This window comes from Anopheles moucheti, chromosome 2 (assembly GCF_943734755.1).
Source record: "Anopheles moucheti chromosome 2, idAnoMoucSN_F20_07, whole genome shotgun sequence".
Taxonomy (NCBI): Eukaryota; Metazoa; Arthropoda; class Insecta; order Diptera; family Culicidae; genus Anopheles; species Anopheles moucheti.
In genome coordinates, this window is record NC_069140.1 from 3,863,981 (window position 1) to 3,889,914 (window position 25,934).

The 25,934-nt window shown below is 46.0% G+C and overlaps 3 protein-coding genes across 3 annotated transcripts; 2 read left to right on the forward strand and 1 right to left on the reverse strand.

Moving 5' to 3' along the window:
• The first annotated feature begins 19,141 nt into the window (after positions 1–19,141).
• Positions 19,142–20,410, forward strand: LOC128296926 (protein FRG1 homolog). The gene is made up of 3 exons (XM_053032458.1): positions 19,142–19,491; positions 19,551–20,132; positions 20,223–20,410. The coding sequence occupies exons 1-3, from the start codon at positions 19,334–19,336 to the stop codon at positions 20,368–20,370; spliced, it is 888 nt and encodes a 295-aa protein (XP_052888418.1). The 5' UTR covers positions 19,142–19,333; the 3' UTR covers positions 20,371–20,410.
• A 20-nt stretch (positions 20,411–20,430) lies between these two features.
• On the reverse strand, positions 20,431–24,513 carry LOC128296927 (DCN1-like protein 4). Its single transcript, XM_053032459.1, has 6 exons — positions 24,320–24,513; positions 23,516–23,926; positions 22,807–22,904; positions 22,311–22,564; positions 22,026–22,233; positions 20,431–21,949 (listed from the first exon to the last, which is right to left on the reverse strand). Exons 2-6 carry the CDS (start codon positions 23,605–23,607, stop codon positions 21,882–21,884), a joined length of 720 nt encoding a protein of 239 aa, XP_052888419.1. The 5' UTR covers positions 23,608–23,926; positions 24,320–24,513; the 3' UTR covers positions 20,431–21,881.
• LOC128296928 (uncharacterized) lies at positions 24,497–25,848 on the forward strand. The gene has a single exon (XM_053032460.1). The coding sequence runs from the start codon at positions 24,886–24,888 to the stop codon at positions 25,453–25,455; it is 570 nt and encodes a 189-aa protein (XP_052888420.1). The 5' UTR covers positions 24,497–24,885; the 3' UTR covers positions 25,456–25,848.
• Positions 25,849–25,934: the final 86 nt, after the last annotated feature.

Sequence of the window (25,934 nt, forward strand, 5' to 3'; positions counted from 1 at the left end):
TCCCAGATGTAACTAGACCGATCCTACCCAGGAAGCAGCAGGAATCCTTATCAAGCGATTGTGTAATAGTATCCTGCATTAGCGTTCGGGTTCGATCAGACACATACGCGCGTGTGGCGGGCAGGCGGGGACACAGGTGAAAGAATTTGTGTAACGAGAATTGATACTTTTCATTTACAATTTGCAAACGGATACGCAACGATGCCTTAGCTTACCGAAGGCAGAAACCTTAGCCAAGACGACAAAGACGTTCTCGGTTGTTGGACGCACGTAGCGATATTCGATCGGTTTTGCATTTGGCGAAGGCGAATCATCGCTCGACTCGGGGGAGGAAAGGCAAGAGGTCAAAGTGTAAAATTAATTAATCATAGGTTTCAGTTCTGCCAACTGGCACGGTAAACGTGACCCACCCCCGTTTGGACGTTTGGAAAATTATGAGAAAGGAGGACGTGGGGCTGCTGCTGTTTGCTTTGTTTGTCGCTTGACCGTTGGATGAGCACTCGATGAGCAATCGAACCGGAAGCATCCGGCTCCATCTATCTGTCATCGAGATATTCACAGCACTTCGACTGGGCACGGCGGAATGGAGTCTGGGAATGTTTTGTTTTAGAGCCCATTGTTGATGCTGGATGGGCGGCGAACGAACACGAAAATTGATTTATGTGTTTAATTAAATCTTCTACAATTATGCCCTCCGTGCTTTAGGGGGGGGGAGATGCTATCGTGTGGAAATACTGTTACTGCCTGTTTGAATGATTGTAAATCTTCATAACACACTGCACAGGCGTGTAAGCAAGTTATGCTACTATTATGGTAAAACGGAGGCAGAGACAGAGAGAGAGAGAGAATTTAATCAACCTTCAATTTTAGCACGTCCCGGAATGGTTTGGAAATGAAAAACCAAATACACACAATCAACTTTCGCTGGCAAATCATTCGCAGTTGGACGTTCGAAATGCCATTTCGTGAGGGAAAGGTAAAGGATTGTTAAAGAATTCCTTACCGGCGCTTCTCTCCTCCGCAGCTGTCCGTCATGAAGATGAAGATTGTGGGGATGAGGCAAGATTGTATAAATATCGATTTCATATTTCAAACGATCATTCCAGCAGACGCGAGCGTCGAGAGTTGAGCAAATGAGATTCTCGGAAGTTTTCGGCAGTGATGCAAGATTGATAAGATTAGGCATTTAGGAATGTTGATCCGGGTTGTCGGATTACGGATCGGACATTTCATTGCTATCGCAGTTGAAGTGAAGAGGTTATGCTCCATTAGGTAAATGTTGTTATCATGTTTGTTATTTTTCTTTAGTGAACTGTAGAACGATGCGAAGGTTGTTCAAAACAATGTGGATCATAATTTGAGAAAGTTTCACTGACGCAACTTCAGATCAACCTTAGTTGTGGTCGACAGGAATTAAGCTAGATTTCTTTATCAACTCTCAATAGTTATAAAGCCCGGGGGTGTCCTTCTGTTACCACCAACGATACTACTAACATCGATTTACATATCTCCTCTTAGTCGGGACAACAACCTCAAGAGGTCTAGGCTTGCCATTTCTGGTTTTCTTTGACTTACAGGCTACAGATAAATGTCACATAGTCAGTCCTTCGTACGGAGGATTGATCTGTTTGGGATTTTGGACCAGTCCTGCCGTGTGAAGACCGGCGTTACATCCAAAACACCACCAGGCCGACGAGTCTTTGGAGTCATCGACAACTTCACAGTTTCTTGGGGCATCAAGTCAGCATTAACAACAGTCAATAGTGAAGTTGTACATTCCGAAGCAATATCCGAATTATCTTTAGTTACTGAAAGTATTTGGGAGAGGTCTAGTTCTTGTATCTTTAATAAGCAATGGTTTCAGCCCCCTTTAGCGAAGTTCGAGAGAATAATTCGCCCAGAATTCTGTGAAAGATTCCCAAAATAAGTGGGCGACGCCGAGCTCTAGAAGTTGTATTATAACCTCAATATTGTGCAGTCGATTAGATATGCAAAGATCCTGTGGGTTGATCATCAATAGCATGATTCCTGAGGGACAGGGCACGTAGTGTCTTCTTGAATCTTCCTCATGGGAATGGACCGAATCGGAGGACTCTAGTAACAGTTCCAACCCTCCAAGGAGTACTAGAAGTTGAAGCTAGTGCTAGTAGTTGTAAGCAAACATGCTTATCTATCATTTCTCCACGCTGCGTGTGTCCATTGCTACTCGGTACGATAATAAATCAATATTTTATCGTGAATGTAGCATAAGCAATCATAATCCTCAACACCATGCGGGCGTCCGGCGTCATTGGACGCTGTACCCACTGTCGTCAGCACATTTTAATCTGACAGCGTAATTTCCAAACTTTCGTGTGAGACAAATACGGCGTCATATTTATCACAATCACTGCCGAACGTTTTCCTGGTGCGAGCAACACCCCGACGGTGGGAATACTATTGAAGAACCACAAAAAAATGGGTCGTGTGGATACGAATCTTAAGACGCCGTGTGTAGGCAGGGCGCAAAGTTTCCAAACCATTCGAACGCAACGTACAACGGAAGAAGCGAGGGAAAGGTTACTCGCAGGGAAAATAGGGAAAATCGGAAAACAAAGCTATTTCTAAAGTTTTGCTGCCGAAGGAAAGAGCGAAGAGGGAGAAAAAAACGATTTCAATTATTTTGTGTCAACACACTACTCCGCCCTACAAAAAAAACCCTCTAAGAAGTTTTTAGCACATCCGAAACGTAATTCGCTTACGATCGGTTGTGATGGTGTCACCAAGGCGAAATGGCACCGAAGGAGTCCTCAGAATGGTGCGGGATTTACCCGGAAGGAGAAGGTTGAGATGTCAATGTAGAAAAAAATGTAGTGCAATCCATGTGTCCTAGCAGCTATTTGCCTGCGTGTGGTTAGAGAGCAAGACCGTTCACAGTTCGCTGGAGTTCTCCCCCTCTCCCAAAGCTGCATTAATCACCGTTGGCCGGTGTATAAAGTCAGAAGGGAAAGGCAATACACAGAGTAACCAACAAAAAAAGAAAACCGAACCGCACTTTATCACCCCGAAGCAGAAGATGCAGCAAAAGTAATTCGTTTTATATTATCTTACTCTGATACAACCGAGGATGTGGATGTGGCCAACTGTTCGAACGGCGGCGACGGGCAAAACCGTATCGCACAGTCTTACCCGAGACCGCGTGCTAAGTGGAGTGCAATCATTTGGCGGGAAAAGTTTTCGTCGGAGGCTATAAATTTCATGCAAACATTCTTCCCGCGCACCCCAGTCGGTTCGGCCGGCTTCCTTTCCAATCTCCATCTTCGCGCACACGTCAGTAGGACAAACAAGCAAACAAATGGTGGTGTGAAAACATGCCGACCGTACACCCACCAAGCATGATGGGGACAGGCACAAACACACATCCCAACCACCCCGGTTAGTGTGTGGCCCTTTTTCCGCTAGACGGTGGCACCCGAACTTGGCAACTTCTATCCAACTCCATCAATTCGAAGAAATTCGTTGCTGGTGACACCGGTTCACCTTTTTCGGGGATGTTTCTTCCCTGCGTACACGCGCTCCTACTGGCGCAATAAATTATTAATTTGGTACCAGAATTAACACAAATATTGCGTTACAATTTGTGCCGGCACCGTCCCCTCGTTCTTGAGACGAATCCTTTGGCGTTGGGACACGGCGGGAAGGGGATGGAAACCGGGGAATGGAAGACCGACAAGCAGGAAAACAAGTCGTCCGGAACCGTGACGAAATGAAAGGTATCCCATTGGCATTGGGATGCTGGCGTCGATGAACGGACTCCTGGCTGCTTCCTGGCTGGCTATTATCCACTTGATGTCTCGCCCCTCCGTACATGTCGCCGTTGGAAATGAGGGGAGATTGTTTGAAGAAGCTACAACATGACTACAATAAACGGTGTGTGTGTGCGCGTCCCCAACGGTTTTCTGTCAACCCACAAAGGCTGCTGGCGTCAGAAGGTCGTCCTCCCCCTCTGGCCCTCGTCGGTGGATGATTTCAATAACATGAAATAACGGTCCCATGTTTGAAGGTGCCCCAGGAAGATATTCGTTTTTGGGGGAGACCGTCAACAACGCCACGGTGGCACGGAACCACCGCCTTGAGTTCTGCTCAAATCGCGAACCAACCAACCAACCTACCCCAAAAGATGAAGATTTGCTACCACCTCTAGCGCAGGTGGTACGAGTAGTTACTACAGCATACGTCCCCTGCTGTCGGCCGCACACTCACAACAACAAGCGCCAGATAAGACACAAGGGATGCAAATTAAATGAAATGGCCTCCTAGTGTGGAAGACGACGGGCACAGCTAGGATACAAGGATCAGTATCAGCTACGGAAAATGCGGGGTTTTTGCCAAAGCCTCAAGAGTCTTCCAGTGTTAGCACGGGACAATAACTTTGAAGCGGTCTCGCCGAACGAACCAATAACTCAGAGCGGACTCAAAACGGGGGGGTGCCTACCGACGACACCGGATGCACAAACTCCCATCTCCCATCGTGTTCAGGAGCTCTGTGTGTGTGTGTGTGTGTCCTCGGAACCAAATGCCCGGAACTTGCTACAGCTCGTCGTCCCGTCTGGGTGGAAAACAGGGAACAGGAATTATAAATCCTGCAACAACACTGCCATTACGTTAAATCTGCAAACGGCGGCCAGTCCTGGGGAAAAACCCTCTGGCAATCGATTCGGTGTGTCGGTGGTGGTGGTGGTGGTGGTGATCCCTTCCTTTGCCTCCTTTTGCCGCCCCATGCCACCGCGGAAGACAGGCGCGGAAAATAATGGCCGGTGGCGGTGTGTACGGCGCACCATAAAGTGTTTCCGTAAAGAGGGAGAGATTACGCCGACCCTACAGCATTGCTGCATTGCCGAACGGAGGGGTACCAGGACCGGGCCATTTCAGACCAGGAACTCCCTGTGTGCTATGTGTGTGCGTGATGGGAGTCATTTCCATTGGATTTCAGGTTTTTTTCTTTGCTGCTGCTACTGCTGTTACCGCTGTAGGGATTGATTGCAGTCGGTTGCGAGCGTTCGTCGATGCACTTCGGGGCACGCACCAACTGCACCTTTGCATCCTTTTGTAACTCCGGTGGGCTCTTCTAGTGGCGGGATTCCCTGCGCCGGAGCTGGTGTTAGTGTGGACAGACGAGGAATCGGGACCGTGAAGGGTCGGTATCCTGCCGGGCGCGTGTTCAATTCATTCGCAACGCGCAACCGAACATCACGAACACGGCAGCGTCGTCCCTTTCGTTGGTATAATAAATATTTTTTCTTCGCCTGCCTACGGTGTGACCACTGTGGCACTACAATTGTGCCCGCTAATGGTAATGAAGCTATCATTAACTAGAAAATTACAGCAATCAATAAGAAAACAATTTCCCTGTCCAGGGCGGGCGCTGGGCGAAACAGGGCTAATTTTTTGTGTGTTCCTGCTGACGATGGCGCCCGACAGTTAAGTTTGGGTAATGGATCACCAATTTCTGGATACAACAAAACAAAAAAAGCGACAGAAAAACGGAAAAGCTTTCTGCTCATTTGTGCTGTTCTAATTCCACACCACATACACACGGGAATAGGAACAATCTTGCATCAGCTTCAGCTCAGATTCCAAGGCAATGCCGAGGCAAAATTAGCCTCCCAAAGCAGACACCGCCATGTGTCCATCCATTTTCACCAAATCGCGCGCCCTTGCGCGTGTGTGGGTAAGTGTTTTGCACCTTTTACCATTCGGGTGGCGGTGAAATTGAATATTTGTGTTCCGTTTAAAAGCGTTTTGGCGAGAGATAAGGAGTACAAAAAAAAAAAAAACCGTAACTGAATCTCCCACTCGAATGTCAAATTTCACTTCAAAACTCTTCGCCACTAATCGGAGGGAGGGAACGCGAAAAATGCGCGAAGTCGGGAAGGGGAAGGAAGGGAAATCAAATCCCGAGTTTCCATCCCCCCCAAGTGCGCCAGTTTTGCTTCCTATTTATCGTGGAAAGTAGCGCCGGACTGGGGAAGGAAGGTAGGGAAAGTGTGTATCTTCCGTCCGTTGTGGGGGTTTTTTTGTGTGCTGATTCTCACCTGATACGGATAGCATCCCATGATGCCACGAGGTGATTGTTATCGACCCACCCGTTCCTAGTTCCTCCTCGCACACCCCTGGCGAGGGTTGAAAAAATGAAAACAAATCGCAAACGCCAGCAGCAGCAGCAGCATCAGCGTGGTAATGGGAAAGAATGACAGGATCGTATCACTCCGGCTTTAGGATGCTTCGTTTTGTCCCAATTTTTGGTTGGTTTTGCCGAATATTAGGACCGGTCGGCCGATCCGGGGATGAAGATCCGCATTTCCTTATCTTTTCCTCCACGCGACCAGTATTCCCTGCTGGCTGTCCCTTCTTCGTCGTGTATGATTTTTAACCGATTCCCTCGCACGCCACACGAGCCAGAAGCGAGAAGTCATCGAACTTCTGGGTTTCCATCGAACGCCGTCTCTCTGAACACCCACCGTACCCACTGCGGGTACTTCCACATGCCCAACCCTTAGTTATTGTGTACTTGTGTCGATTTTTTTTTGTTGTGGGCGCTTCATTCGCTTTCGACTGCCCCGAATGCCGGTGCGCACAAGGGGCAATTTCATCCCTGTCAGTTCGCTTGCGGAAAGAATATCGTAGGGGTTCCCGTACCGTTTTCGGGGCTTCACGGCACTGACACGGGAGTGATATATTTTTAATGGGTAAAACAACACCCGGCAACGGGGAACGGATGACTCATGTGTGGGCCCGAGGTTGGCGGATCTGCTCGATAGACATATATCCCCGCAACCGCTCGCCCCGCCGCCACGGGGGAATATTCGGCCCACCCTAGAGGAGAACCCGAAGAACTCAATATATCGTACCGAGAAGGATGGATTGGAAAATATCCGCACATTTGGGTAGCAGCACGATGAGGATGAGTTTTTTTCTATATCGATACATTCGAGGGACGAGCTTTTCCCAATTTCCACCCTTAAAGGGCAGGACGTAGGCGCCAGCCAGTCAAACACAACACAACACACCAAACACCCCACTGTGTCTTCGTCCGACGAATTTCATTTTGGGATGAGATTTTTTGGGCCAAACTGCTTTCCTGCCGCTCAATTGACCGTACCCCGTTTGATTCGTGTTTTTACTATTTTTCCAACAACTACTACTGCTGCTGTTCCCCCGAACTACCTCCTTTCGATGGAGGCCCTTTTTTATTCGGTTTTTGTTTGCACGCCCATTGTTGCCAGTTCACCAGGTCCGGCCACAAAATTGAGTCCCTTTTTTTGCCCGACCCATCCTTCATCCACCCCGGCTACCGGTTGAAGTCTCAAGGAAGATGTTTATATCGGTGTATTTTGGGGTAAAGGTGGGTATTATGCCTCCCAAAACTACTATTCGTCAAAAAAAAAAAAAACGGAGCTGTTATTCCCTTTTTTTTCTTCCCCATTGTGTCGTGGTTGTTATTTACGTCTTTTTTTACACAGGTATCGTAACGGTGTGGGCAAGTGACGCAACAAGGACACAGGGTCCACCGGTGGTTGACTTGTGAGCTTGCGGTGGTGTACCGCCATCGAAGTGGCGAAGTACCTTTTGTAGAGTCGTTCTTCAATTATGTGACCATGAATGGGTAATAAGTACGGGCTGGTCAGAAGTAATTGAAGCGTTCATCAACCTGCTGTGTGCATTTGGGAGGAGTACATTAAGGTAAATCGATGTAAAATTAAAACAAACAAGATTCGACGAAGTTTTGGGGTGGATGGAACCATGGATGATGCCTGTTTTTATGGCTTGATTTAACCGAGACACCAGGCCAACATTACCACAGAGTGCAGAAGATAATATTTATCTTACAGGGAGATAAACTTTGGGGATTCTTTCTTGCATTCATTGGGGTATCCACATCATTATTGTGTTAAATAATTAAATCGCTGAGAAACCCTTTAAATTGGGGGTTGTTTGTTTGGTTCTTCCAATTCATAATAGTAGAATGGTTTGGAAACTTGCTGTTACATTTATATCAAAACTGTTTCTCAATCTAAATCTGAAGGGATACTCTGTTAGAATACCCTTGAAAAACTCCAAATAAATCTGTATAAAGCTGCTGGAACAGGACCACTCACATTAATTGCAATATTATGTCGGAACTGTGGCAGCCCGGTAGTGCATTTGGTTGTGGCGCCAATCCCACACGACAGCACCGAGGCAAACTCCTATCCGCAGTAGTAAGCCAGAAATGGCAGGCAAAAGACCTTATGGATCGCTACGCCAAGAAGATGATATCGGCACTGTCCAGAGCAGCCCGAATGCAAGACGAATCAACGAAACCAACACCAGAAATTCTTCAGTGTCTAATCCAGCGTTTCGACGGTGAAATCGGAGTGGATTCGTGACTTCATTTCGCATTTCCCATCTGCGTACAATAACAAGATCGATAATAAATCCCCGTCCGGACGGTTCCCCCCCACCAGGCGGAGGACTAACTATTCAGCTCGTGATAAATGAAGTCTAGGAAAGTCAGGGCCAATCGGAGACCTCTGGAAGTTGTAGTGTTGAAAGAGGAGGATTGATAAGTATTAATTATCGGCGAATCCACTAAGGGTTGTTTACCAGCGTTTCTACCTGGACCTAATAAATTCTAGTAGAACCGAGAACGTATCGCCAAATTCCTTTAAGTTCAGTCTTCAAACATACTCTGATTTGGACTAAACTTGTTCGCACATTGTACAATATGTGCAAGAAGTCAAGTACAGCGAATCTGAATGCGTCTCTCTGCATCCAGGCATCTATTTGTTAATCTGTCACCGGCTCAGCTGGGCGCATATGGCACAGCCAAGCATTCCGGCAAGGCTTCATTCTCCTTTTTCCAATTCGAATGATTCACTGGGTGTTATTTTTCCGCTTGTGCTCCTCAATATACTTTAGAGCTGGTCGATTGCACTTGTCCTTTGCACTTTTCCTTCGGATGGCACACAGCCACACAGCACGTAAGATTCCAGCAGTGTGGCTGTTGTTGCAGAAAAATAGATTGCGAACCAGATTGCGGTGGCCGGTGTGTCACCCCCTTCCTCCGGTTTCGGGCGTTAGGGGACATAAATAAGGGTGTACGGAAGGTGGGGCCCCAAACCTTCGAACGTTTGATCATTTGTTAGACCAGTCCGGTGCAGAGCCGGCAGTAAGGGCAACAGAATGAAAGATAAAAAAAATCAGGGGAGAAAAGCACACTGCCACCGATTCCAGTGTGAAGCTATTCTGCACAACAAGTCGAAGAATGTGTGTCCCCGGCTGTTTGAAGCTTCCCTATCCAAAAACGGCATGGTGAAACACCCCGTGTAGGATGTTGCTCGTCAAATGCATTCGCATAGGATGGATGAATGCTGCGTCGTCGGCTTGTGGAAGTGTGGAAATTATTCTGACCCAAAATCGGTACCCAGGGAACACTAATGCTGTGCTGTGCCCGTCGTCGATCCGCACACCCCCCGGAACCGAAGAACCCATCAAAACCGATGGCATTCCTTTCATTGCTGTGGATTATCGGAAAACCGAATGCGAAACTGGAACTTTTCCCTAGTGCCGGCTGGGTGCGTGCCTGTGGTATGTCCTTTACCCTACAGCCACGTATACAAACACGGCAATGTGACAGGCTTTTCCAACGTCGGGAACATAACAAGCCTTGGCCACACACACACACACACACGGAAGTAATTTTGTCCCGGACGGAACGGAAACGACACGGTGCAAAAGACGATGGGTCATTTCATTGAGCCCTTCGTACTGATGCCTCCTCAAACGGACGTCGTCGTCTGTTTCAACAAATTACGACCCCGGGGCCCCGACCCACCACTGGTTCTGCAATTTTCCACTAAAGGAGACGACCAGGAGACGATCATCATTTCTCGGGCTTTCGCTTTCAACGACGGCAGCGGCAGCAGAGAGAAAAAAGAACACAATGCCTCCGCACTCATCGCACATTCTTCAACGGTGGGGATGGAAAAGCCCCATAAAGCTGGACCCATTTTATGGTCCCCTTCCCCACCCCATTGTAGTCTCTTCATTTCACTCTTTATGTGTTATTTTGCACTACGGCGTAACAAATGGTGGTCCGGGAGGGTCCTGCTCATTTGCATGCATCGTTTGGCGCTTGTATGGGCACGGACATGTGTGGCAGGAAATGGCAAAGCAATGATGGCTTATGATGGGGTTGTGTGTTTGAGTTCTAAAATGGAGACTCTTGCCCAGTTGGCTATCATCTCACACATCCCCATCGGCATTGTGTGAGCATCGGGCGAGTTTAAATAGGCCGCTGTTATTCGATCTCGAACCATTCAGTGGTTTGTGCCTTGCGAAAAGCGTTTTGCCCCTGCCCTCCTGCTGCCCCTTTGCTCCACCAACAAAAAGGTTCGTCGCTTGTCCACCGGGTGTTTGTCCCCCGTGACAAATCTGAACCACTCGTCTACACGCCGCCACACGCTCCAATCAATCGACATTCGATATCTCGTGATCTTTTCGATGTTTCTCTATCATGTTTCCATTAAACGGTCCCCGGGCGTGTTGAGCTTTTGCCCTTTTATCCGTCCTCCTCCCCCCATCCCGTAGGGGTGTTGAATTGCCCGTTTTTGGGGAACTGTTTTTGGTGATTCCCGTGAAAATGCTACCCGATCGCGACCGAAAAACCGTTTGCTTTTGGAGGTTTCCGCCATGATGAAACCCAACCTGTGCCGTATCTATTGTATCGATGATAAAGTGTATCAATTTGTCTGGTGGAAAACAAAATAAAAAATGAGTAACCTCACAAACACACACACACACAGGTGATAAGAGGTAAAGTGGACTAAATAACACCGCCAGTGAAAGGTTAGAATAAAGTAGGAGGAAAAAAACCAATCCACACGTGTGAACGAACAAAGCAGCAAAAAGGTGTGGAGAGAAAGTTAATCTCACGTTAGTCACGTCCTACGAGATGGGGATTTGAACAACATACCCGATGTAATTTCTGCTGTAACGAGGCTTCTTTGCTCTCTTTTTTCTCACTTTCTGTCCCCCTTAATCCACTCCCAAGATCAAACGAAAGCGCTGTCCTTTGCCGGATCAAGCCCCAACCAATTTAGAGGGAAAGGATTGTTTCGGTCCCTTTTCCGGGCCCGGTTCGGTATCACGACCGGAACCGACCAAAAAAAAATAAGAGAGGAACCCAACCCGGCCATTGGGAAGGTACATCACGGCAGTGATAGTGTAAACCGCAAGAGAAAATGTGATTTGCTCCGTAACTGTTTGCATTTTAATATCAAATCAAGCGAGGGTAAAATGGTTTAAATAGTTGACGTCAGGAGATTCGTTTTTTTTTCGTGTTGCGCTCGTGTTTCCGTTCTTCCGGCGTAAAAAAAGATTGCTTCATACAAACGGGTCTGGCCTAGCAGCTTCTTTGTCTTCTCACGTCAAAAGTTCATCGTAAAATGCATTTCACAGACGGGAGCATCCTTTTTCCCCTCGGTTTTTGATGTGCCTTTTCTTGGACGTTGCTTTTGTAGAAATAAGTTATACGGACGCAGGATAAATCTTCATCAGATACGCTTTCACTATCATCAGATGGGGATGCGGGAGGGCTCGATAATTTTCCCCAGCAATTTTCACACAAGGTAGCCTGCATCACGATAACGATGTGATTCAAACCCGGCCGAAGGCTTTGCAGGATGTAATTTTTGCGTTTTCCACCCCATTAATTTAAGCTGGCAACTTTTCAAGCGCCATCTTAAATTGCTCCCATCTTCCCCATCGCGCGGGGATGGTCGGATGGTCGGGGCGGGTGCTTCGGATAAGAGCTTTCGTGGATCATTTCTGTCATTAAGGGGGCAACACCACTTCGCTATTCGCTGGCAATTTTGTGTTTTTTTTGTGTGCTGTGCGTTCAAGTACCAATTATGCGCTCGCTGGTGACACTCACTTCGCTCAACAATTGCACTTGAACACGGGCTGGAGAGCGTGGCGCGTGGGACTCGAAAAAGGATGAATTGTTTCACAAATAACATTCGATGTAACGATTAATATAAAATGCTTGAGCACTTTAATTCAACACAGAACAATAATGTATCGGTACCTTTATTTCTTTGACATTTATTTACTCACAGCTGGGTAGTCCGGTTGGGATTTTGTATCGGTCCTGTCGTGTGGAGACCGGAGTTTGTTTGAAGAATTATAAAACTCTAAAACCTTATCAACCACGAATGATTTAAGGCTCTATTCTTCTATGCGTCTCATGATTTCCTTATATTTCTCTGAAGATTCATGAATATTTGTTGAGGATCCCAAGTCCCAATTACCAAGTAAAAGTTGCAAACTATCTGATCAGATTCATGACCTTACGCATTCTTAGTTTATTGTTAAATCTTTTTGTACCAAAAAGAGTATTTATCGAGTGTCAACTGGGACAGAAAGAGTCGAGAGTCGTATCAGACTCTTTGAACTTTTTGAAGAGTTAAATTGAATTGCTGAAGATTCATGTAAGTGCGTCTTCTGAAATGATTCATTAACCACTCTAATCGATATTGTGCTCTCCGAAGCAATTGCTTTTATTTATCCTTTGTCCAACCACGCGTGGGCTTGGCCGGGTTAGAAACACCCGACACGGCAGCTTGGAATGTTTTGTAAACAAAAGCGGCGGACAAGCTGCTGCCCATAAAGGAAAAAAAGAGGACACGAGCTAATTGTACCATACGCGGCGTATTGCACCGGGAACCGGGATACAAGACCTGCTCGACCGGCTCGACCTTTTTCGGTTTCCGATGGCCATTAGCTGGAATTAATGGGCAAGCCGGGCATTCCACGGTGATAATGATGGTAGTGGCGCTGGCTTTTCCCTGCGTGCGTTGTCTGCATTTTCCATGATTCGAGGGAAAAGCGCGGGTTCGCTTTGTTATGGTGACAGTTAGTGAGCTTCTAACAACATAAGCGGCTTTATTGGCTTTACATCAAACGGATGGGGAAGGGAAGGGATGCGATCTTGTGTGAGAGGGATAATACAGGGGTGTGGTTCAATAGTTCGTGCGCTTAATTATCGTAACGCACTGCGCTGCACAACATTGATGGAAGTGAAACATTTCTGTAGTGCTGACCGGGTGCCGAACACATCGCATGATAGATGGACAGTAGTTGGCCCTTTACGGGCACCCCAACGCGTTTTGATGCATTCGATTTACTATTCTTTGCTTCTTTCTGTGTGCGTGAAGTGCTAGGGTTCCTTACATTACGTTAAATCATTTATTTATGCGCAAGCGGAAACGTTTTTATTTTCCGGTTCAGTGCGACTGCAAGGAGTTGCTGCGAGTCTTTAAGTAATTGGGTGGCATTTTAGGGGTTTCCTTTCTTTTTCCGGAAATGTAATAGGAATCGTTTTGGGTATCAAACTTATAGAAATTTGATTCTGTTAACATTCGATAGGGCTGTTTCCTCGTGTTATGATTCAGTAAGCGGAGTTATGAAATAAGTTCCATTTTACGCTGTTTTTCTACTGTCTGCAATAGTTTGATGGCCTAGCAGGTGAATTAATCCGAATGAAGCGAATGAGTGAATCTACGGAAAAGGGTATTACAACTCTTTTGCGATTAAACGTATTAGCAGATATCACGAATGAGAATCTTAACTCATAAGTTCTTACTCCTTGAGTTCACTATCAGCTCACCTACCAGTGCATCTACTCACTCATGAGTGAGTCTCAGCTCAAGAGCTCAGATGAGTTGTAACTAATGTTGAATATCTCACCCATGAGAGACCATGAGTAATCCGATTGGTTATAGGACAAGCCCAAGAATGGGAATCTTCAGAGAGTCAGTCAGAAATTTTAACTGTTTGGTAAAACTCACTCACTCAGGGCCAACTAATCCTTTTTTCCCTGTGACTACTTTTGTTTCCAAGGATAGTTAGAAATAAAAGTTTCTAGAACCCCGGAATTTAAAGAGTCACAATATAAATGTTTGAAACATGTCCATATGTCCAATAAAGTCCATTAAACATATCAGACCTCTCTTTGATATGTAATGCACACGTGTGTAATTAAATTTCTTTAAATTAAGTTAACCAACATACACATCCCACGCTCGTAGTCACCCGTACATCAACACAGCAACCTGACGGATTAACGCGGATTGTGGCCCCAAATTACATTTCTGCAAAGTGCTAATTTTGATTTCACCTTGTAATTGAGCTTCAACTCTTTCACAACAACAAAAAAAGTGATGAAACAACATCCTTTGCGTGGAGTGCGTGTTACACAAAGTGGAAACGCACCTACATAATTGATGATCGCAGTGGGCGCATCGTGCGAATCGTTTTTTTTTGTTTGCAAAAAACCCTTCCTGAACGCTATTGGAACAATCCCGGCACGTACTCGATGTTCATCTTCGCCGTACTTGATGAACATGGGGTGCAGCCGAGAAAAAAGCTCAAATTTTACTACCGCTGATCTTCGGAAGTGAGATAAAAGCAAACATCTTCCGTTTTTCTTCCTTTCTTTTTGGGAGCAGTGTGGATGTGTGTGTGTGGATGTGTGTACATCTGTCGTCAGGTTTGTGTGTTTATGTCAGAATCACGCAAAATGAAAATAAAATGAAAATGAAACTCCCCACCCCCCTTCCTAAAAATACGAAGGAAAATCTTCGTGCCAAATTGGTGAAACAGGAGGCGGTCGGTAAACGTAGTTACGTTTTTATGATTTAATCCTTGCGAGGTCCTTCCGTTCCGTAAAACCATCCACGGGCGCGTGAGTGTCGAAGAATAATTCGTACAGTTTCACGCATATGCCCGTGTCCCGTCGTCTACCTGTTCTTCCGCTTCCCGCCGTTTGGCTTTTCCGCTAGGTTGATTTGTTGGGCCGCATACCCGGCACGACAACACGATTTCCCGGTAAAACGGATGACTGTACCTTATAGTTCGGCCCAGGGTTTTTGGGCGGTTTGGTCGGCAAATTCAAACAAAGAACCGTAAAAGAACTGATGAAAAACCCGACCCGTGTACCGCGTGTGTGCGAAAAGCCATGGGGGGACGGGAAAACCGTGGATGGGACACGTTTGTGTTTGTTTTGTTTCGTGGAAAGGCACGTTTATTTACCTTTCGCTTCCTTCTTCGGTGCGTGGTGGTGCGTCACTGGTCGTGTTGCAGATTTTCAATTTTCCACCAAAGGCGACCATCAAGACCTTCTTTCGCTTTCGGACGAAATTCTGCCGGCTGGACTTGGATCACTTTTGGGCACTCACGAACAGAACGCACAAGAAACGCACGTCCTCCACTAATCCATTCGGGGAACGGGCGGTTAACGCTGGGACGTGGAATAAGGCCAGTTTTTCCTGCACTGGTACGCAAATCGGCTGATAATCAGATTTTTGGCCGTCACTGTCGCATTTGGGTTTTTCCTTTTTCTCTTTGGGGATTTGCAATGATCTCTCGCGGGATTTTCACTTCCAACTGCACAACCTTCACAAAATCACTGCAATTATTAAAACCAGAATGCTCACATTCACGTTAAGAAAACAACTGCACCACTCAGTCTTTCATTTAAACCACACACGGTGCGCTGTTTTGCTGGCCAGCGCAGAATAGAAAAAGCTTAGCAACATCAAAGCAACCCTCCGAGACGCGCAGGCTTTTTCACAGTGTGCTAACCACATTGTTGTGAGATGAATGCGCTTTGAATGCTGGTTGCTGTTGGAATGGCATCGGGAAGCGACAAAAGAGTATGACATTCCATGGCGTGGAAATAACTACAATTCTCTGTCACAGACATCCCCTCACCCTTCTACCCCAGCATACAAACACACACGTAACAGAAGGAGGAAGGAGGAGTTGAAGTTGATTCGATTGCGTTACTTGGATTAAACGAACGATCACGCGGTGACGGCAGTCCCCGTTTTGCTGGCGGTGTGCAATGTGTCGTGCAGTGTCAAATTTCCAATTGTTTAAACGAAAATCACGTTACGGGCTGACGTTCCGTCACCACGGCTTCAATCCCTCCCTCTCTCTCTCTATCTCTTTGGGTTTTTTGTTATTACGGTTTATGGCAATCGAATGTATGGAGGCGAAGGGGTGGGTGGGGGTTGTTTCCTTTGTCTTTCGTATCGGTGGACGCACACACTCAGGTTGTAAAGCCCTTTGCAAATGAAGCTCACTGCTACTCGGTCTCATTTGCATCCTCGTTTCAAGCTGTGCCGAGGGTGCAGAAGAGGGGTATGATTAGGGAAAGGGAAAGTGGAGGGAAGGTTATCCATAGTTAAAAAAGGGATGAAAAATAAACGATTAGAAAAACGAACGGGATGAGACATTGAGAAACCAAACCCAAATTTCACCTGACGTAATCAGTGTGCTAATATCATTGCTTTTCCAGCAAACATATTATCAAAATGAGTCTTAAAGCCACATAAAATTTAAAAACAAATATTTGTTTAAAATAATTCACTTTCAGTACTTTTTGTTTCAATCAACTGTCATGCTAGTAATGGAAATGGGAATATAATTCCCACAGACACTTTTCAATTCACCCACTGCAGAATGAAAATCTCCATCGCGTAGAAGCTTCATTTAAGCTAATTTTCATTTTCACTAGAATCCGGCCCAAAAACCGGGAACAGAACCTCAAAACACTGGCCGACCACAGCAGAATACCCACTACTACTACTGCACACCCGGTTAGCCGGTTTTTCCTCCTTCTTCACCCTTCCGTGCTTTTGGTGGTTTTTCCGCTTTGTATTTTTGCGTCTACTTTCGGTGTTCACTGCTAGTGGTCGCTAAGCAACAGACACACGAAAAGCAACGATAAATCACATCACCAGACCGTGTACCGTACTGCAACTGCACGCTTGTGGATGTGTATTCACCGCAAATGAAGGAAACGCGAAATATTCAACTTGCAACTCGACTCTCGTCCCAAGTTCAACGCAAGCAACCGTTGCACGCACGAACGAATCCTACGCACGCCAAGCGTAGACTGGCAACTTTGTTAGTGACGGCGTCCTGCTATCGTATCGTACCGGGGGTGGGAAAGCCGGCTAAAAAGGATTCGGGCTCGGGATCGCTTCGGTCGGATGTTTTTATGAATGAGGGGGAAAACTGTACGACCCGCACCCTGCCGCATCGGCACCCGCGCAAGCGACAAACCCCGAACAAATTGTGGGTCGCGTGCGCGTGGGTTCAACGTGCGCATGTGCCAGAAATTAACACCCCTACACTGTTTGGTTTTTGGCTTCACTTTTTTGTGCTTCACTTCGGACATTGCATTAGAACACGGCAGCAGCATCATCATCACGAATGATGTGTGTGTGTGCGTGTATGTGCGCGTTTGAAAGTATAGAACTGTGAAGATGCGGACGACGAAGGATCGCCATAGTGAAGCGCGTGGCTAAAGCGCGTTTTGCGCTTCAATGGATTGCATTGAAAACATCACACGAAAGCGTGGAACAAAAGCGCACACAACAGGCAAGTAGCGTGACAAATGGCATGATGAGGGTTAAAGGACGAGCGACTGGTGATGGTGTTCCAGCAAAACGAAAAAAAAACCTCTCCGGGGTTCGCACATTCCAATGGATCCGATTTTTTGAGGCTTAAACAAACAGAAAAATTAACGTATTTGAAAAAAGATATTCGATACTCACTTACCTAACGACATTTTGTGGGACCATCATTGCATTAAATAAACATCGGGAAAAATGGGTGTAAAATTGAGTGTGCAATTCATTTTCATACTCCTTTTATGTGCATTCATCTCCTTTTAGTGTCTGTTTGTAATGGGTTTCATAAATCTTGTCAGCGAGAATAACCGATTTATGGACAGTCATCCGCTTCGGCTGATCGCCTTCGTATGTATCAATTCCGAATGGATTGCCCCATGCCCATGGGTGGATTGGTAACTTTCCCCATCCTATCCTCGTGCCCGGGGAAGAGAAAGGGTTTCCTAGCAACAAGTGTATCGCGACAGCACAAAGCACACTTTGCCGGTCCAACACTCGGCGGTGTCTTGGATCGCCACAATCGGAGCAGTCGTAAAATCCTGGTGAAGCACATAAACCCATCGAGTACATCTTTCTTATCTTCGCGGGTACTTGGACCGTTGTCGCTCGAGAGTTGAAGCATCCTTTCGCGTTCCTCTGCCAGCACCATCATTGTCCGTGGCAACCGTGGCAAATGAATGGTTTAGGTTTTTAGGCAGCTTCCCGTGCGAGCTTTAGTAGTACTTCGAAGATCTAACGTCAAGCCAGAAACAATGGCCACCGGAGAACATAATGCTTTTGTTGGTGGAAAATGTTCCACCCACTGGAGGAAGTCCGCCTGCTGCATGGGGATGGGTGTCGAAAGCCTGCAGTCAAAGTGTCCGTCCCCGTAGCCTGGCTGTGTCGAGGCGTAAAGGCAGGGCTATGGTTGAGCTCAAAAACAGGCACACTTCAAACTGTGCGACCAACTGGATAAAATTAATGGAAGCGAGGTTTTTTTCTCGCTCCTTTCTCCGCCCTCTACTATCCTTCATCCACCCCCAGCCTCACCAACACACGATGAGATCGACGGGGTGTTTCGGGTGTTTTGTTATTCTGCTTCAGCGAGCCTTAAAAACGGTCGGAACTAGGAGCTGGACGGAGCACCAGGCGGCAAGACGGTAGCTTAAAACTCTGACCGAGATCCTTGTTTTTTTATTTGTGTGTGTATGGTCCCGTTGTTCTTGTTTGCGGCTGTGTGTTCTACGGGAAGTTCATTGTGCGTTATTAGCAGGGTAGTTGCGACTGTTCTGCCCACCCTACTCCATCTACCTCATTGCAGCTTCCGCCAAGGTTAGTGCCATCAGATAGCGCACATCATCCGAAGGCTTGGCACCGGGATGGTCTGAAACAGACTGCACCAGAAGATACCATTTAGATACGAAACATTGGAGCTTTTAGGGGATGCGGCAGCAAGTGAGGAGCAAAAAAAGGCCTCCTGTAGCTAACGGAAGTTGTTAGTATGCAGTTAGGATCAGTAGAGTTGAACGTTGTTGATTGGACTAGTGTTCATGGTGATAAGTTTCATAAGCAGCTTTTCTGTTTAACAATGCAGGATCGAAATTAATCTGAAACAGACAGGTAAGGATATTTTATTTTATTTGTCCTTATTTTATTTATCTGAAATGAATTTATATGGGCGCTATGCCAGATGGAACACGTGCTCATGCAAAATGTAAGTTTAATTGATTTAAATTTGAATTCGAAATGCAAACCGCCACGTTTCTGAAATGTTAATGTTATACTACGAAAAGGTAGCAGCCCTTCGATATGGAGAAAGTTGAAACAATTGAACTGTGGTTTATAAACACATGAACCGTGATGTAAACAAATCGCACTGTCAAACGAACAAAATTTTGTTTGTTTACCACCCGTGTTTTACCAAGCAAAAATCCCGCTCTGCCTTGAAAATGGCTGAATATAACAAAGCGAAAATAAGCAAACTGGTCCTAAAGGGTGAAAGTTCAAAGTAGGTTCCATTAGTGGTCGAATATCAACACAGTATCAAATACGTTTGAATCTTTTCAGAGGCACGAAGCGAAAGCACAAAAAGGACAAGAAGGATAAGGAAGCTAAACGTGCCCTCGTTGTCGACACGGATGCGGTCAAGCATGGTGGGTGGTGGATAGTGACAAAAACCAGCGATATTACCGGCTCGGTTGCACTGCAGTTTGACAAGCAAGCTTACGTGAAGGCACTGGATAATGGGCTCTTTACGTTGGGAGCACCCCACAACGAAGGTGACCCACCGGATCCGGAAGAAATATTCAGTGCCGTGTTGATCAACGAACAGAAGGTCGCATTCAAGTCGGGTTACGGCAAGTACTTGAAGGCGGAAAAGGATGGTATGATAACGGGTCGTTCTGATGCCGTGTCGGCACTGGAACAGTTCGAGCCAGTGTTTGATCAAGGCAAAATGGCTCTGCTCGCTGCGAACGGATGTTTTGTGTCGGTGGACCCGGAGGATGATGCACTCGTGGCTATCAAGAAAAAGGTTGGCAGCGATGAAGTGTGCATGATTCGCAGCTGTGCTGGCAGGGAAGACATCTCTAACAAGGAGCTACCGGCCGAGGAATCCGGCAATCTTGACCAAGTAGAATTAAATTATGTGTAAGTGGAATCCTCATTCATCTCTCATTGGTTATCACAGCCGAAACCTATGTTCGTAGTTCGCTACTTACACTTTTATGTAAATTTTAGGAAAAAGTTTCAAAAATTCCAAGACAAAAAGATACGCGTCAGCAACGAGGACAAGGTGGCGTTGAAAAAGGCAAAGGACGAAGGAGCACTGCATGAAGCGCTACTGGATCGACGAAGCAAAATGAAGGCCGATCGATACTGCAAATAAATCAGAGCACCATTCTCCATTCGTGTAATAAAGTGTGCATGGACGCTGGTTTAAGATAAAGTATGTTTGGACTTTTATTTTATGTTGTATTATTTATTGCCCGAGTTTCTTCGCCTTTGTTGTCTCGGTACGTTCTATTTTTTGCTCATGCGTTACTGTTAGTTTGATTTTGTTGAGTATAGTGGTTGCTTGCCATAGTGATAATAATGATTTTTGTTTACCATGAATGTTATCATTTCCGTAGTTATGTTGCCAAAAACCATGTTACGAGCGCTAAACCGAATTTCGATAACGAACTATTTTATGTTTATGTGAGTGTTCTTTGCTTCTTCTGATAATTGTCATTTCTTCTATTGTTTGATTACTGGTTTAACCTACGGGGGTCACCTGTTAGTATCCGGTTCATGTGTTACCATCATCATCATCACCACCATCGTTTGACTCTTTAGTGTTATTGGAATATCAGTTCGTTAGAGCCAGTTTTTGTACCTGCGTTCTAACCGGACACGAGCATCCCGTGTACTCTCACGTGAAGCAAAATCGTTAACCTGCAGAATTGCAGGATTCGTGTCTTCGTCTTCTGTTTACTCCAACACTCGTTATGGACATATTGGGAGTGTTGTGGATTTGTTTTGCTTTAACTTTCGACTGGAGCCGAACCCTCGCCGGGATGCTTCCTCTATCATTCACAATTTCGTTTATTGTTCCATTCCATACATGCAACTCACTCACACAGTTCACTTCAGTTCCGTTTTTCCTTCACCTAGATAGCCTTCCGTTTGTATGCTATGCTATCAAAACATTCATATTGCATTGTTCAAAAAGAAAGTTGGATTGTATTGTGTGTTCGGGGGACAAAAAAAACTAACCATGCTGTGTACTATTTTTGGTTTCGTTTGAGGCTAATTACGCTGCGATGCGCGATACAGAGAGGAGTAGTGAAACAATATTGCCCTAGAATCTGTCATGAAGCTAAACGCGTCTGCTAAAAACAAACCATAGATAAACATAGGTAAAACAAAACATTAAGTGCTATAGAACGTGGAACGTTCCATGATTAATGTACAGCATAATATAGTAATTTGTTTCACACGAATACAATCCGTCTTTAAATATCTACAGTAGAAAAGAGCCAATCCAACACCAGAAAATGATCCCTATAAAAATGTATCACTTTCTGTCCGCAACACAGAGTATTGTGTCATGAATGTGGGAAAAATTTACGTTAGGATTGACATCATTTTGCGTTTTACATTTACCTAGGAACGCAATTGTGCGTATTGTGTTCCATGGCATCTCTTGCTCTCTGAGCGGAGCGAGATTCAACGAGCGTTTTGATTCTGAATTCTGAATTTGAAAAAAGAGAGGCATTACAATTGGATAGAATAGATTGGTGGAGGGTGTGTATAACGTGTATAAGCTTTTGTTGTTTGCTTTGTCTGCTGGTTTGTTGTGGTGCAGTCGTGTGCCAACTGACACCCGGCGGAACACGGCTTCTAACGCAGCAAGCCTCAGCTAATCGTTGCCTGTGCTCTTAATTGTCTTAACCATTCTACAAACTCATCGAGCATTACGGGCCCTGAAACGAGTAGAAAGTCAACAATAATGGCATTAATACCTTAAAGCGCACGATAATCAGCGGGCACGGCACTTACAAGCTCCATCGACGTCGTAATTTGTTAGATCGTTGGAGATGGTGCGGGAAAACTCTAGAATATTACACCACTGATCCTTGTTGATCACTTTGTACTTGGACTGCTCCAGGAATTGGGCAAATTGTGCGTAGAGTGGCCAATGTTTCCCGAGTAGTAGCTGTAACATTGCTTTCGCCGTGTCAATATCCATACTACGCTGGTCTTTATCCTGCGGAGACGGAATGGAAATAAACTTCAACCTGCGTAACTGTGGGTCGTAGCAGCAGCAGCAGCAGTTACACTTACCCTTGCAAAATCATACGCATATCTGTAGATGATTTTGAACGAGTTCGGGTCATTAAGCATGCTTCTTAGAAACTCCAACTTGCACTGCACCTTAGAGGCTGTGTCACACTGCAGATCCGTCAAACCCTTCAGCCATTCGCTCTGCGTAAAGAAGCCCATCTGTTTGGCACCCATCTTGTACGCCAGCACAAGCATTGCCACATTCTCCGGCTCTACGCCAATGTCTTCGCAGAACTTTTCCATTCCTTCCGGACCTAAAAAGGATAATGAAGACGGGTTTAAAACGTACTTCAAGAACAGCACCGAAAAGTCAACGGAAACCAAGGGAAAATGTTACTTCCGTTGCGTTCTAAAATTAGATCTATTGTTTACGAACAAAAAAAAAACCGGAGGGAGGACACAAAGAGAACATACATCCGGTTTTGCCGATTACTTAATACATTTCTTAAATGCTATTTGCGACCCCCAATGGGGATGCCGATTCCGAGCAACTTACCTAAAGTGTCCGTATCATCCGGTGTGGTGTACTCCCGGAACCAGGCAAGGCATCGCTTTTGACTGAAGGCGTCTTCCGATTTACTGTAACGCCTAGAGCTGCAATGGAAAAGTGTAACAACACCCCAAAACAAACCCTTGTCAGTGCTTATTGATCACACAAATGTATCCCCACGGCAAGTACATTCCGTCACCCATCGTTAATCTCGTTCCGGTGTCAGATTAATCGAGAAACGGCACTAAACGCTAAATGTGTTGCACATCGGACAAAACCGCGTAATTTAGACCGAGAAAACCGCGCATATGAACACACTTATCACTGTTATCGTACTGGGGTAGCGTAACCCTCACTAGAGCGCTTGTTTCGTGGACGGCGATTCGCTGACAAATGGAAAGTGAAAATTAGGAAGGAAAGCAATTCGTTCGTTTCGTAGCAGACCCGCCGTGTGCCTGTGTGCTAAAAATATCATGTTGATCTTTTTTTAAAAAGACGCGCCATGCAGCACAAACCGCGATCCTACGTATACGTAGCATATACGTTGATCTTAGTGGACCGTCCCAGTACTTGATGGTCGGTCAGGAGGAAGTTGATGGGAAGTGGCGACGAAATGCAATGTAAAATGGGGAAGTAACACCCCACGCAAACACTCCCGATGGGACACAAAACCACTCCCCGAAGTTGTTACCCAATCTTCTTGATACGAACTTACCTTTGATAACTATTTCGTTGCCTTTTGGTCGACTGTTGGTCCTCTTCACTGGGCCTCATGTCTATGGCGTGACGACGTTTACCTCTGGGCATTTGTAATTTGTCAATTGTGAAGCCTGCACTGATGGCTAACGACGAAGGTTCGCAATCCGTTCCAGGGGTATTCTTTCGCTATGACGAGCTATCCTTTCTAGCGTATTGTTCTGTGCGATCCTTACCACTACTTCCACATCTGGTTCCCGGTTTTTCCTTTGGATGCAGGGAACTCACTCGCTTGCAAATTATCTTATCCTCCAAAGCAAACAATAGCCAGCCACAGCCTTATTGCAATCAGTCTTCGAAGGCAGAGATCGTAGCTTCCGGGAAGTGGGGAAGTGTGATGGATTTAAGGCAGCTGGATTCAGCGAACCAGCTAACCGGCACGGTTGATGATCGTGGCGAAGAGAGCATGCGAAAGAAAGACAGATAAAACATTATCAGTGTGTAAACTTTGCAAAATCGATACTGTCACGAAAATCAATATTGAGTAGAATCCGGTTCGGGGGCTTTGGAATCGCGGAACTTTCTGAACCTCATCAATATTAAGATATCAGGAAGTCTTGAATCCTTACAATGTGCCTCATTGCCCATTCACGGGTCCCGTTTTCGCACGGATAAATAAATTCGCTCTAGCTCTAGCTAGAGCTCTAGCTATCTGTCTGTTGGGTGCGCTGGTTTGAGCTTCGTTGATGGACACTGGCGGATATCTGCAGGTGTACCAGTAAATCCGGAATCGGTGAATGAAAGCTGGGAGATGGATATTTACCGACGTGAGCTGTTGGCTGCTACAGGGTATCGCGCAATGCACGATTGGAAAACGTAGTCAGCAGGTACAGTAAAAAGGGTACACTTGTCGCTATCGTGTGCTGATGCTGCTGCTGATGCTGATGATGATGATGATGGTTATGCTTTCATGTTTTCAACAACGCAATGGGAAGGGAAACGAAGAAGCTTGACAAACGACGGTAATCACATAGTCGAACCCAGCCCATAGCGTGCGTTGCTTGCTGCGACGAACACCAACCATGGGGTTTGGCTGAGCAACTAGCTGTCAAAATGCGTTCAATCGGGTGGAGTGAGCGAGAAGAGCAACGGAAAGCCAGACTGAAACGAAGCACAAATGTGACAAACGTCAAACAAATTCAAAGTGTTGCCAAAAATACAAACTGCTTTCGCGTCCTTGCTGGTGTACCTGCTCAAATTCTGCACCCGTGCTGTGCGTAGCATCGAATTGTTGTTTGTTTTTTAGAAATCTACCCGTTTCATCGCATTTGCGATCGTTTCCAAACAACGATTGCACACACGTGTCATTTGTGCTACCCGGAAATCGCTATGAATCAAGTCACACCATCACCGAGAGCTCTGTTTAAAAAAGAACCGCCCGTGCCGAAGGACTACGAAAGTACGTCGTCCGATGAGGATGGGTACCTGTCGCCATTCAATGGATCAGACGATGGAAGTGATGCGGTGGAAGGAAGTTTACTCGACGAGATGCCACCGTTCTCTGCCTGCTCTATGTCACCGTCGGCACGGTCACTCTCACCGATCGAACAGGAATCGTTTGAATCGCCCATCTCGACACCGAAATCTGGCAGAAGCTACTCGGGCTGTAGCACACCGATGTATGCGACGCCACCACCAACACAACACCAAACAGGATACGGAGCACAACCGGCGGAAGGGTATGTTACGCTGGACGAAATACATGCCCGCATCGGATTGACCCCACCGGATGGGAACGTTAGCCGGAGTCGCCTGAACTTGGAAACCATCTTCGAAGGTGTGTTCCTGGAAACACCACCAAAGAAAGAGTTCCAGTCGAAGGGAAATCTGTTCCGTCGATCCATACGAAATCGTGCGTTGCTTTGTGAGAAAGCGGAACAGAAAGAAAACATGCCCTGACGAGCGTGCCTGTAGGATTGCTTTGTAGCCTGTTCAACGTTTAGGTAGGTAGGTGGAATGTTTTATAGTTTTGATTTCTTGTTCAATCAATGTTGCAATATGATAATTGCACAGCGAGGATTCAGTTTTTTATACCTAGCAATAGTTAGAAGCAAGCGGAAAGATACCACCATGTGGTTCATTTTCATTCCAGTTCGGTAGTTCGATGTCTACCCGGGAAAGTACTTACATTATAAGCAAAGAAGAAACGGTCGTGCCTTTTCCAGGATGTATACGTTACTGAAATAATCGAAAGAATAGCGTCGCCACATGGCACACCGCGAGTTCGATTAACTGTTGCGAGCAAGATACGAATAAATACACCATCCAAGTATGCATCGATAGGTGTGTAGCAATACAATCTCCATTTGTTTCGTGGTTGTCGAATTTCATGACGGGTTAGTAATTTGACCATATAAAATAAGAAAAAGGTTTGCGCC